This window comes from Cebus imitator, unplaced genomic scaffold, assembly GCF_001604975.1.
Source record: "Cebus imitator isolate Cc_AM_T3 unplaced genomic scaffold, Cebus_imitator-1.0 Scaffold92, whole genome shotgun sequence".
NCBI lineage: Eukaryota > Metazoa > Chordata > Mammalia > Primates > Cebidae > Cebus > Cebus imitator.
In genome coordinates, this window is record NW_016107407.1 from 8928075 (window position 1) to 8942966 (window position 14892).

General features: G+C 38.9%; 1 protein-coding gene across 2 annotated transcripts in view; it reads left to right on the plus strand.

The window, feature by feature from the left end:
• MASTL (microtubule associated serine/threonine kinase like) overlaps positions 1-14892 on the plus strand; it is a 39553-nt gene that overhangs the window by 7384 nt on the left and 17277 nt on the right. For both annotated transcript variants that reach the window (XM_017535478.2, XM_017535479.2), the window contains exons 3-7: positions 7524-7663; positions 8980-9068; positions 11535-11641; positions 11826-11976; positions 14006-14178. In XM_017535478.2, coding sequence (XP_017390967.1) covers positions 7524-7663; positions 8980-9068; positions 11535-11641; positions 11826-11976; positions 14006-14178 — 660 coding nt within the window. The remainder of the gene's footprint in view (positions 1-7523; positions 7664-8979; positions 9069-11534; positions 11642-11825; positions 11977-14005; positions 14179-14892) is intronic.

Sequence of the window (14892 nt, forward strand, 5' to 3'; positions counted from 1 at the left end):
TCTGGAGACAGAATTCCATTTTCCTCTGGGACCTCAGTCTTTTTTCTTTTGTTTACTCGTTTTTTAATTTTAAGGTAAAATTAAAATTAAATTGCCACCCAGGCTGGAATGCAGTTGTATCATGGCTCACTGCAGCCTCCACGATCTGGGCTCAAGTGATCCTCCTGTCCCAAGTACTTGGGACAACATGCATATACCACCACACCCAGCTAACTTTTAAAAAAATTTTTTGTGGAGATTGGGTTTTGCTATGTTTTCTAAGCTGGTTTGAATTTCTGGCCTCAAGCAATCCTCCTCCCTCAGTCTCTCAAACTGCTGCGATTACAAGTGTGAACTACCATGTCCAGCTCCTCTTTTTTGTTGTTGTTAAAGGCCTTAAGCTGATTTATTGAGGTCTAGCTACATTATTATGAAGGATAATTTCCTTTACTCAAAATCTACTGATTTAAATATTAATCTTATCTAAAGGATACTTTCATGGGGACATTTCAACTGGTATTTGACCAAATATTTAATATCAGAGTACCATGACCTAGCCAGATTGATGCATAAAATTACCCATTGCACCTCAGTTTCCTCATCTGTGAAATGGAGATAATAATAGTACCTACCTCAAAGGGTGTTATGAAATTTCAGTAGGTTAGTATAAAACATAAAAGCATAAAGTAGAATAGTGTTAAGATACATAATGCTAAAGATATTTGTTAAGTAAAAGACATAAAAGAGAAATACTTTATAAAGCTAGGTATAAAGGGGGAAAGATACTGGGAAGCGATGGGTTTTGGGTGTGTGGACTTTGAGAGTTGCTTTCTTCTAATTCAAAGCTGCAGCTTGCACTCCACTGAGGAATTTGGTGGGGGTAGAGGTCAGGCAAGGATGACAGGTATTTTGACTACAAATCCCAGAGGTTCTTCTGACCTCACAAATGATCTGTGGATTAAATGTTTGATAACTCCAATAGCTTCTGTTTAGCACAATACAAATGTTTTTCCATGAATGGATGGGCCTTTAGGATGTAGGTTCTAGACATGGGACTTATATGTTTATTAACAGAAATCTTATTCTTTTCATAATTTGGTTACCTCTAACTGTGGAAACCGTTTATGCTCGATATGCTAAAGACCTCTTGGAACTCTGAAACATAATTGTGCCACACTTCAACTTTTTGCTGTACCAAAAACCCGAGACTAAACAGAACTCTACTATGGAAGAATATTATATCCAGCGCCAAGCTATAGACGTAAAAATTCACGATATGCTATAAAAATGATATCTAATACTCTTCTTATACTCTTCTTGTGCCTGGTGGTTCAATATATTTCCAATCTTTCTTTCTTTCTTTCTTTTTTTTTTTTTTTGGAGACAAAGTCTTGCTCTGTTGTCCCAGCTGGAGTGTGGAGTGCAGAGGTGTAATCTTGGCACATTGCAACCTTCACCTCCCAAGTTCAAGCAATTCTCCTGCCTCAGCCTCCTGAGTAGCTGGGACTACAGGTGCATGCTACCACACCCAGCTAATTTTTTGTATTTTTAGTACAGATGGGGTTTCATTGCGTTAGCCAGGATGGTCTGGATCTCCTGACCTCGTAATCTGCCCGCCTCAGCCTCCCAGAGTGCTGTGATTACAAGCATGAGCCACTGCACCCAGCCATCTTTCATTTTTTAAGTATATGTGAACTGATGTTAAATGTGGTACAAAGATTTAATGGGGAAGCCAGAAAACATTTGAAATTAAAAAGTTTTTTAGGACAGTTGTAAGCACCTTTTTTTGGTTTTTTTGGACTAATTTAGGAAAAGTAAAAGTTTTTTACAAACCAGCTATTTAAGTGTATGGTGTAATGTGATCATACTGTAAATACTACAGTAGTCCCCCCTTATCCTTGGGGGTTACTTTGTAAGACCCCCCAGTAAGTACCTTAACATGCATAATACCAAATCTTTTATATGTTTTTTCCTGTATATACATACCTATGATAAAGCTTAATATACAAATTAGGCCCAGTAAGAGATCAACACCAATAACCAAAAATAGAATAATTGTAACAATATACAGTAGTCTCTTTTTATCTGTGGTTTCTTACCCTCTATCACCCACAGTCTGAAAATATTAAATGGAAAATTCTAGAAACAATTCACAGGTTTTAAATTGCACCCATCTTGCTTCATCCTGCCTTGTCTTGCCTGGGAGATGAGTCATCCCTTTGTCCAATGTGTCCACCCTGTACATGCTCCTGTCAGTCACTTATGTATCACATCTCAGCTATCAGATGGACTGTCAAGGTATCACAGTGCTTGTATAATCTTTATTTCACTTCATTATGGCCCCAAAGTACAAGCGTAGTGATGCTGATAATTCAGATATTCCAAAGAGAAGCCAAAAAGGGCTTCCTTTAAGTAAAGACGTGAAAGTTCTTAATATAAAAAGAAAATTGTTGCTGAGGTTGCTAAGCTCTATGGTAAGAACAAATCCTCTACCCATCAAATTGTGAACAGTATGTTGTTATAATTATTCTATTTTATCATTATTTATTGTTGTTAATCTCTTACTGTGCCTATACAAAAATTAGCCAGGCATGGTGGCTGGCACCTGTAATCCCACCTACTCGGGAGGCTGAGGCAGGAGAATTGCTTGAACCCAGGAGGCGGAGGTTGCAGTGAGCCAAGATTGCGCCACTACACTCCAGCCTGAGTGACAGAGCGAGAATATGTCTCAAAAAAGTAAATAAATAAAGTTTATCCTAGGTATGATGTATAGGAAAAAACATAGGCTATATGGAATTTGGTACTATCTGAGGTTTCAGGCATCCACTGGGAGTACTGGGATACATCCCCTGCGGAGAAGGGGGAACTGCCGCACTGTAATCCCAACATTTTGGGAGGCCAAGGCAGGCAGATCATCTGAGGTCAGGAGTTCGAGACCAGCCTGACCCAACATGGTGAAACCTTACTAAATATATAAAAATTAGCTGGGTGTGGTGGCAGGAGCCTGTGATCCCATCTACTCAGGAAACTAAGGTGGGAGAATTGCTTGAACCCAGGAGGCAGAAGTTGCACTGAGCCAAAATCGTGCCATTGCACTCCAGTCTGGGCAACAAGAGCAAAACTCGGTCTCAAAAAATAAAAATAATTAAATAAATAAATAAAGTAATAAAACTTATATGAATGTGCTCTCCCTCAAAATATTGTACTATATTTTCCTATTTTTGGACCTCTTGTAACTGAAACTATGGAAAGTGAAGCTGTGGATGAGGTAGGACCACTGTTTTCTATTTTTTCCACTTACTGGTGACCTACCTCATCCTCTTTTTTTCTTTTTTTAACCTCATCCTATTTAATGACTGCATAGAATTCTATTGATTTAGTTATGAATTCTATAATTTCCTTAATGAATGTCTTATTGATAAAATTTGTTGAATATCATCACTTAATGGGATTTGGTTGGTTGATTTGTTTGACTTTTTTTTTTTGGTCCTAAACAACACTACAGTGAATACTTTAGTGGGAATTGCAATATTATCTGGTTGTCATGACCTCTTCTGTGGGCGATGAGACCTGATGATTCTATGGGGAAAGATTTTGGAATGAGGATACAAATATATATTGGAATTCACCAACAAAACAAAGTTAAAGGGAGCCCCATCAGGAGATCCCTAGATTCTGAGAAAGCATGCGATGGGAATCTGTGTTGCAGGATGATTCACCATGTGAGTGAGTCAAATATATATATATACTGGAAGTAAGAAGGTGAATACCAGATACAAAGCTGGTGATTGGCAAACTAGGCCTCATAGGCCGAATCTGACTCACTGTCTTTAAGCTAAAAATAGGTTTTATATTTTTAAAAGGTTGGGGAAAAATCAAAAGAATATATATATATGCCCAATATTTTCAAAAGTGACAATAACAATATTGTTTACTAAAACTAAAACTACTGGATTTAAGATTTCTGATTTATTTGCAGCTCTTTTTGTCCTTGAAATACACTGTCATGATTCTATTTTTTGAAGTCACTTGAAATCATTCTCTATGTAGTTCTAAAACTTGATATACAGCTAGGTTCATATGTTTCCCTTTTATATCAGAGATTTCTACTTTAAAAAGAAATTCCTAAGAGTGCCAGAAGAAAACCGATGTGTATTTTTTTTTTTTTTTTTGAGACAAGGCCCAGGGGACAGAGTGAGACTCCATCTCAAATAAATAAATAAAATAATAAAATAAAATAAAAATTTTAAATAACACAAGATACCCTTTACAGAGTCAAATGAAAAGTTCAAAGAAAATATTTGTTGTCCAAAAGACAGATAAGAGGCTAATTTTACTATTGCATAAACATATTGTACAAATCAATAAGAAAGTTTGTTTACCCTAGTAGAAAAATGGACAAAGGTTGGAAAAACAGTTTAGAGATGAAATATAAAAGGAAAAACACAATGTGTAGTGATGCCTAATCTTCCTAATAGTTAATGAACTAAACATTTAAACAAGACCTTTTTGTTGTTGTTTGAGATAGTTTCCCTGTCGCCCAGGCTGGAGTGCAGTGGCGTGATCTCGGCTCACTGCAATCTCCGCCTCCCAGGCTCAAGTGATTCTCATGTCTCAGCCTCTCAAGTAGCTGGGATTACAGGCCTGTGCCACCATGCCCAGTGGTGACTTCAAAAAGCAGAATCATAACAGTGCATTTCAAGAACAAAAAGAACTACAAAAAAATAATTTTTGTATTTTTTTAATCGAGATGGGGCTTTGCCATGTTGGTCAGGCTGGTCTTGAACTCCTGACCTCAAGTGATCCACCCACCTTGGCCTCCCAAAGTGCTGGTAATACAGGTGTGAGATACTGCACCCAGCCCATTTCTTTTCCTTATATTGGCAAAGATAAAAATGATTGATAATTGCTGTTGGGGAAAGTAACAGAGATTTTTGTGTGCAATAAATAATGTAGATGATGGAACCCATCTACAACTATTGACTAACCTCTATGTACCAGGGAAGCTACTGACCCTGAAAAAGAAATTCTCTCACTAAGTTATCAGCAGGTGGTATTTTTCTAGCTAAAACTATAGAATAATTTTGAGAATAGTGACTGTACACATAGAAGGAATAATAGAGTCTTGCAATCGACATAGCAATAATGGATTCAGGCAAGCATGGTGGTCATGTGCTGCTAAAATCATTGGTTGAGAGTTTCTAGGGGGAATGTTTTGCATATACAGTCTCAAAGTATCTTTCTACAGATTACTTTTTCATCACAAAGGAAAAAAATGTACAAGTTAAATAGAGAAATCTGAGTCACCACGTTAACCAAGTGATCAAAGTTAAAATGACCAGTAATGGGACACACTGACATTAGGTGTCTCATCTGGTGGGAGTCAGTGAGAAGTACTCAACATCACTTAGGTGATGTTTTTTGCCAAAAATCGATAACCTGAATCAAATCACAAGGAAATAATCGACAACCCCAAATTGAAGGACTTCTGTGCATAAACCTGTGCTCTTCAAAAATGTCTGCATCATTGGCCAGGCACGGTGGCTCACGCCTATAATCCCAGCACTTTGGGAGGCCGAGATCAGTGGATCACAAGGTCAGGAGTTCAAGACTAGCCTGGCCAAGATGGCGAAACCCTGTCTCTACTAAAAATACAAAAATTATGATTCTTTGATGCCTCCTTTAAAAATGTATATAAAAATTAGCCAGGCGTGGTGACAGGCTCCTGTAATCCCAGCTACTTGGGAGGCCGAGGCAGGAGAACTGCTTGAACCCGGGAGGTGGAGGTTACAATGAGCTGAGATCACACCACTGTATTCCAGCCTTGGCAAGAGAGTGAGACTTCATTTCAAAAATAAGAAAACAAATGTGCATTATCAAAAAGTCTCCATCTACCCATCAAAAAGGCTGAAAAACTGCTCCAGATTAAAGGAGACTAAAGAGACACAACAACCAAATGCCATGCATGACCCTAGCTTAGGAATGGGGGATGAGGAGGATGATTTCAAGATGGTCAGATAAATTTGAATATGGACTCTATATTAGGTAATAGCATTATATTGGTGTTAAATTCACTTAATTTTATTGTACTATAATTATGTAAGAATATCTCATGGCCGGGCGCGGTGGCTTACGCCTGTAATCCCAGCACTTTGGGAGGCCGAGGCGGGTGGATCACGAGGTCAAGAGATCGAGACCATCCTGGTTAGCATGGTGAAACCCCGTCTCTACTAAAAATACAAAAATTCAGCTGGGCATGGTGGCGTGTGCCTGTAATCCCAGCTACTCAGGAGGTTGAGGCAGGAGAATTGCCTGAACCCAGGAGGCGGAGGTTGCGGTGAGCAGAGATCACGCCATTGCACTCCAGCCTGGGTAACAAGAGCGAAACTCCGTCTCAAAAAAAAAGAAAAGAAAAAAAAAAAAAAAAGAATATCTCATTAGGAAATACATGATGAATTTAGTGGTGACAGGTGATGACCTCTCCAACTCTATTCCCAAATTATTCAGCAAAAATTTTAAAATTACACATTATTCCATTCCTTCTCTAGTGTCAAAAAAAGGAAGAAAAAGAAAAAAGTAAAATAAAAATTACACATTAATACCAGGTTTGCTATTGTTGCCATTTTCAAAATATAAATGGCTTTAGTCTAAACAAAAATGCATGCATATAAAATATACTTAGGTTGGTTGTTAATAATTTATAGTTTAAAAATTACTAACATAGACTGGGCAAGGTGTCTCAGGCCTATGTCAGTGCTTTGGGAGGCAGAGGCAGGAGGATCACTTGAAGCCACGAGTTTGAGGTTGCAGTGAGCTATGGTCACACGACTGTACTCCAGTCTAAGTGACAGAGCAAGACCCTGTCTCAAAATAAAATAAACACTAATATGTAAATATTAAAGTTATTTTATATGCATATATGTGAAGAAGAAGATAGCAAATATTGCAATTATGGGTGAATCTAGATAAAGAGTATATAGGAAATCATTCTAATATTCTTGTAGCTTTATTACAAGTTTGAATTTTTGTTCACACAGAACAGTTTACTTTTTTGTTTTTTTAATTTGAGATAGAGTCTCCCTCTGTTGCCCAGGCTGGATTACAGTGGCTCAGTCTTGGCTCACTTCAATCTCTGCCTCCTGGGTTCAAGCGATTCTCATGCCTCAGCCTCCCAAGTAGCTGAGATTACAGGCATGTGCCACCAGGCCCAGCTAATTTTTTGTATTTTTAGTAGAGATGGGGTTTTGCTATGTTGGCCAGGCTAATCTTGAACTCCTGGCCTCAAGTGATCTGCCCATCTTGGCCTCCCAAAGTGCTGAGATTATAGGCATGAGCCACTGTGCCTAGCCTAAACCGTTTAATTTTTAATTAAAAACTGTATGGCAACATGAATAAACCTAGTATTAATGTATTATGAGTAATAGCAAGAAAAGGTAGCTTTGTTACAGAGCCATGCCAAATATTGTAACTGTAAGGCCCAAATACTAGATTTTTAAAGTAATCAGATTGTTTTTATTTCACAATATTAAACTCTTTTTTGATAGGTAATGGAATATCTCATTGGAGGAGATGTCAAGTCTCTCCTACATATATATGGTTATTTTGATGAAGAGATGGCCGTGAAATATATTTCTGAAGTAGCACTGGCTCTAGACTACCTTCATAGACATGGAATCATCCACAGGTAAAGACTCACTTTTTTCCAAATTCTTACTGAAAAACTCAACTAATTTAATTACATATTTGAGTCTCAAATACTTACGGTAACCACTTGCACTTATTTCCAGGTTCTCTAAAGTTTACTAGTAACTTGTGTTAGTTTAGAAATTAACTCTTCTTTCACCTCCCTGTGTGTTTTTTTTTTTTTTAATATATTGCCTTGAACATCAGTATAGCATGTATTTTTTGTTGTTGTTGAGATAGGGTTTCACTTTGTCACCCAGGCTGTGGAGTGCAGTGGCTCCATCTTGGCTCATTACACAGCCCCCAGGGCTCAAGCAATCCCCTGCCTTGGCCTCCCAAGTATTTGGGATTGGAGGCATGTGCCACCACTCCTGGTTTTCGTTGTTGTTGTTGTTGTTTTGTAGAGACAAGGTTTTAGCATTTTTCCCAGGCTGGTCTTAAACTGCTGGACCCAAGGGATCCTCCCACTTCAGCCTCCCAAATTGCTACCATTACAGACATAAGCCACCACACCCCACTAAGTATGTCATTTTCTGTGAAGAGTATTGAATCCTTTCTGCTCCTCTGCATTACACAAAAGTGCTTTATTTTGTAGTCCACCTGATTTACAATGTTTTTCTCTATGTAAAAAGTCAGGTTAAATGACTTATTAAATCTCAATCTTACCTTCCTTTAAGAAAGTAGACGTAGGCCAGGTGGGGTGGCTCACGCCTGTAATCCCAGCACTTTGGGAGGCTGAGGCGGGTGGATCACCTGAGGTCAGGAGTTTGAGACTGGCCTGGCCAATATAGTGAAACTTTGTCTCTACTAAAAATACAAAAATTATCCGGGTGTGATGGCGGTTGCCTGTAATCCCAGCTGCTTGGGAGGCTGAGACAGCAGAGTCACCTCCTGGGAGGCAGAGGGTGCAGTGAGCTGAGGTCTCGCCGTTGCACTCCAGCCTGTGTGACAAGAGTGAAACTCCATCTCAAGAAAAAAAGAAGGTAAATGTAAATTTGAACTGGCTTGAGGTTGATTTTATCTAATAAGGTTTCTTTATTTTAATGGAATATCTAATGAATGATATCAAAGATAATCTAGTATTAATTTATCTTTTCTGTAGATTCAGATAAATAGTACAAAAGATGCTTTGCTTTCGGGAGATGTTTTCTGCACTTTTCAAAGCCACCATTGAGTATATTTATTTTGGAGGAAATAAATAGGGTTTGTCTCCTCTGTAACTCTTCTTTTCTGGAAATTCTAACATTAAAACTAGCCCTTTTTTGGTTATCTACTATTTACCTTTCCTTATCTACTATTTGCCTTTTGTGTGTGCAGGGACTTGAAACCGGACAATATGCTTATTTCTAATGAGGGTCATATTAAACTGACAGATTTTGGACTTTCAAAAGTTACTTTGAACAGAGGTAAGGAAAATATCAGGTAAGTACCTTTTTAAAAAGTCCAACAGGCTGGGCACGGTGGCTCACACCTGTAATCCCAACACTTTGGGAGTCCAAGGCAAGCAGATCACCTGAGGTCAGGAGTTGGAGATCAGTCGGGACAAAGATCCCGCCCTGAATTCAGGAGCTGGAGATCACTCATGGCAAAACCCTGTCTCTACTAAAAATACAAACATTAGCCAGGTGTGGTGGTGTGCACCTATAATCCTAGCTACTAGGGAGGCTGAGGCAGGAGAATCACTTGAACCCGGGAGGCAGAGGTTGCAGTGAGCCAACATCGCACCACTGCACTCCAGCCTGGGAAACAGAGCAAGACTCTATCTCAAAAAAAAAAGAAACATATTGTATTCTCTATTAGAAAGGGTAGATGGATGGAAAAGTATTAATAATGAAAATAACCAAAAATTGGACTTATAAATTATAAACTCTGGAATTATAACTATTAGTATTTGAAAATAATGCACATCTACAATTCTTCATGTGGAAGTACAAGGTTCAATAGTTATGAATACCTAAAAGTTTTTACTAAGTTTGGTAAAATCTGATCTGTGCTGAGGTAGGGGTATTTATTGTCTTTGATTTTTATTTATTTATTTATTTTGAGATGGAGTTTTTGCTCTGTTGCCCAAGCTGGAGTGCAATGGCACAATCTTGGCTCACTGCAACCTCCACTTCCTAGGTTCAAGCAATTCTCCTGCCTCAGCCCCCTGAATAGCTGGAATTATAGGAGCCTGCCACCATGACCAGCTAATTTTTGTATTTTTAGTAGAGACGAAGTTTCACCATGTTGGCCAGTTTGGTCTCGAACTCCTGACCTCAGGTGATCCACCCGCTGTGGCCTCCCAAAGTGCTAGGATTACAGTCCTGAGCCACCGCACCTGGCCAGGGGTATTTATAGTCTTTATTGATCCCAGTTCATGTGATTATTCATATGATTTGCCACTAGGAATATTCCATAATATGCAGTATATTTACCACATTACCTTTCTAAAATCTAAACATTTTTGAATTGTGATTTCAAAGAAATCTGACTTTGAAATCTTATTTTGAAATTCGATTCTAAGTATTTCAGATACGCTATTGGAAAATATCACAAATGACAAAAATTTTGTGTTAAGATAAAATTGTTGATAAATTCAAATTATTTTGTATGTCATAAGGGTCTAATTTTTAAAAAAAAAAAACTTTTTTTGTAAAATATCCTATACGTGTATTATTATTACTTATTAGTTCTTATCACTTTATCAGTGTGAGGCATAAATGAAATTTGTTGTTAAAACTTTCAGTATACTTTCATTTATTTATTTATTTAGAGAGTCTCACTCTATCAACCAGGCTGGAGTACAGTGGCATTATATTGGCTCTCTGCAACTTCTGCCTCCCAGGCTTAAGCAATTCTCATGCCTCAGCCTTCTGAGTAGCTGGGACTATAGGCATGAGCCACCACACCCAGCTAATTTTTAAAGGTCCTATATCATATAAGAACATTAGCATTCTGGGACTTTTTGTTTGTTTGTTTAAGAGACAGGGTCTCACTGTATCACCCAGGCTGGGGTGCAGTGATGTGATCATAGCTCACTGTAGCCTCAGACTCCTGGGAAAAGCAATTCTCCCACCTTAGCCTCCCCACCTCACTGGGACTACAGGTGCTTGCCACAGTGCCCAGCTAGTTTTTCAATTTTCTGTACAGATAGGTCTCACTATGTTGCCCAGGCTGGTTTCAAACTCCTGGGCTCAAGGGATCCTCCCCGCTTGGCTTCCCAAAGTGCTAGGATTTCAGGTGTGAGCCACCATACCTGGACAAGAACATTAGACTTTCTTTTACCATTTTTTTTATATCTAAGTGGAATAGTATAGTATTATGTGTCAGTGTTGAATTATTTTAAAATATTATTCACTGAAACATGCTAATAATCTGGGTCAGTTAATATCTTGACCTAGGCTTAAACATATTAGCTAACATGAGGGGCCCCAAATTAATACCGATTCCATACCATCTCCTTATTTATTTATTTATTTTTTGAGAAAGAATTTTGCTCTGTTGCCCAGGTTGGTGTGCAGTAGTGCGATCTCGGGTCACTATAACCTCCGCTTCCCTTGTTCAAGCAATTCTACTGCCTCAGACTCCTGAGCAGCTGGAATTATAGGCACCCACTACCACAACCAGCTAATTTTTGTATTTTTAGTAGAGACAGGGTTTCACCATGTTGGCCAAGCTGGTCTCGAACTCCTGATCTCAAGTGATGAGCCTGCCTCGGCCTCCCAAAGTGCTGGCATTACAGTGGTGAGCCACTGCACCCAGCCACCATCTCCTTTTTTAACATTTGGTTTACAAAAAATTATTTTGCTGCCATATACATAACACTCATTTTTAGTCAATGGGAGGTGATGATTTTAAATAAATTTATATACTTTTCTTTGCATACTTAGATATTAATATGGTGGATATCCTTACAACACCATCAATGGCGAAACCTAGACAAGATTATTCAAGAACCCCAGGACAAGTGTTATCGCTCATCAGCTCTTTGGGATTTGTAAGTACTTGAGAAGATAATTAACATGACATATCCTTTCATGATTACCACTTAAAATTTAAAATCATCTTTAAACATCAAAATAGATCTAAATACCAAACATTTGGATTTACTTTAACAGTTTGTCTATTTATGTGATGGTTTTTGGAAAGTAAACCTGTTTTTGTTTTTCGCTTTTTAATAGAACACACCAATTGCAGAAGAAAATCAAGACTCTGCAAACGTCCTTTCCGCCTGTCTGTCTGAAACATCACAGCTTTCTCAAGGACTCGTATGCCCTATGTCTATAGATCAAAAGGACACTACTCCTTATTCTAGCAAACTACTAAAATCATGTGAGTATAAAAGAAAAGGTAGGCCAGGCATGGAGGCTTACACCTGTAATCCCAGCATATTGGGAGGCTGTGGCAGGATTTCTTGAACCCAAGAGTTCAAGACTAGCCTGGGAAACAAAGTGAGACTTCATCTCTGCAAAAATTGGCCAGGCATGTTGGTGCACACTTGTGGTCCCAGCTATGTTAGAGGCTGAGGCAGGTGGATTGCTTGATCCCTGGAGGTTGAAGCTGCAGTGAGCCATAGTAGCGCCATTACACTCCACCCTTGGTGACAGAGCGAGACCGTGCCTCAAAAAAACAAAAAATGCTCCAAAATTCAAAACTTTTTGAGTACCAGCATGACATCCAGCACTTTGGGAGGCCAAGGCGGATGGATCACTTGAGGTCAGGAGTTCAGGACCAGTTTGGTCAACATGGTGAAACCTCGTCTCTACTAAAAATACAAAAATTAGATGGTCATGGTGGTGGGTGCCTGTAATCCCAGCTCCTCAGTGGCTGAGGCAGGAGAATCGCTTGAACCTAGGAGACGGAGGTTGCAATTAGCTGAGATTGTGCCACTGCACTCCAGCCTGGGTGACAGTGAGACTCCGTCACAAAACAAACAAACAATTTACCATTATTTATTTGCTTTATCCAGCAGTTTTTTTTTTTTTTTTTTTTTTTTTAAGATGGGGTTTCACCATGTTGGTCAGGCTGGTCTTGAACTCCCGACCTCAGGTGATCCACCCACCTTGGTCTCCAAAGTGCTTGGATTACAGGCGTGAGCCACCACGCCCGGCCTATCCAGCAGTATTTTTAAAAATCCCTTATACATGTGTGTAATTCACACTTGTAAGTGCATAAACCTCAGTGTTACAATAAATACAAGTTGAATTAAATACAAGTGTTAAATACAAGTTAAATTGAGTAAATGTAGTCATAGTCTAACCTTATGAGCACATCTGGATATAGCACATCAATAATGCTCCTTTATCAGGAATAGTTTCAAATTGGATCATAGATACTCCAAATTGATTTGTTCCTAGTTATACATTGATTTGGTGGCTCACACCTGAAATCATAGCACTTTGGGAGACTGAGGCAAGAGGATCACTTGAACCCAGGAGTTTGAGACCAGACTGGGCAATATAGTGATACCCTCCCCATCTCTAAAAAAATGGAAAACATTAGCCAGATTTGGTGGTCCTCATTACGCAGGAGACTGAGGTGGGAGGATTGCTTGAACACAGGAGTTTGAGACCAGCCTGAGTAATATAGTGAGACCACCATCTCTAAAAAAAGTTAAAAACATTAGCCAGGGCTGGGCGTAGTGACTCACGCCTGTAATGCCAGCACTTTGGGAGGCTGAGGTGGGTGGATCACCCGACATCAGGAGTTCAAGACCAGCTTGGCCAACATGGCAAAACCTTGTCTCTACTAAAAATACAAAAATTAGCTGGGCGTGGTGGCATGTGTGTGTAATCCCAGCTACTCAGGAGGCTGAGGTGGGAGAATCGCTTGAACCCAGGAGGTGGAGGTTGCATGAGCCAAGATTGTGCCACTGCATTCCAGCCTGGTGACAGTGTGAGACTCTGTCTCAAAAAAAAAAAAAAAATTAGCCAGATGTGGTGGTCCTCACTACTTAGGAGGCTGAGGTGGGAGGATCACTTGAGCCCAGAGGTCAAGGCTACAGTGAAAGTAATCATACCACTGCACTCCTGCCATAAATCAATCGATCAAGCAACCATTTCCTTATTCTTTACTGTATGAATGTTAAGAGGATTTTGTTTGGTTCTAACTTTCTCATAGCAGTACTTGTATCTAAACATAGTGGGATATGTTTAAATATATTAATAGTATATGTATCTAAACATAACAGGAAGCATGCCAGAAACATCTGCAGTTGTTCTTGTAGACTAGATAGTGTTTACAAAGAAATAGTTCTGATATGTAATACTTAATACTTTGCTTAATTATATGTAAATATTCAGGTTCAGTAAGGAGCTAAGAAAGCTGTAACACAGAATTCAATATTGTCTCTTCTCTATAGGTCTTGAAACGCTTGCCTCCAACCCAGGAATGCCTGTGAAGTGTCTAACTTCTAATCTACTCCAGTCTAGGAAAAGTCTGGCTACATCTAGTACCAGTAGCCAATCCCACACCTTCATATCCAGTGTGGAATCAGAATGCCACAGCAGTCCCAAATGGGAAAAAGATTGCCAGGTTTGAGGGACATTTATCTTAATGAAAATCAATTATGTATGCCAAATGAATGAGAAAAAACATTATACCTTTTCATATAAATTCCGTAAAGAAATGAAATTGTTACATGAATGGCAGTCATGATATTATCAATAATTCATCATTTTCCTGCACATTCTGTCAAATCCTTTGGAAATATTTTATTTCTCATTCAATTGTGACATTGTTCTTGCTTGATTATATGAGATTCTTGCAGTAAATTGATAGTAAATGTTTGGCTTCTATGTAACTAGGTGGACATCACTTGTTTTTAAAAGTCCTTCCCATGATACGGACATTGGCTGTTGGTTTTATTTTGTTTTTAACTTACATCATTTAAAAACTTGTATTACCTCCTTCTATACTGTTTCCTGCCAGTTTCTTGTTTTATGGAATGGTAACTCTTCTGGATCAGAAGTAACTTTTAGACCGCAAAGGTAATGTGGGTGTGACCTTAAAGTGTCTATTCTGAGGAGATTGCTTGCCAAATGAATGGATTTTCTTAAAGTTACTTTACTTAACTTACATATTCTGTTTTTGTCTTTTTAAAAAGTTATTAGAGCTCAGCCGGGCGCGGTGGCTCAAGCCTGTAATCCCAGCACTTTGGGAAGCCGAGGCGGGTGGATCACTAGGTCAAGAGATCGAGACCATCCTGGTCAACATGGTGAAACCCCGTCTCTACTAAAAATACAAAAA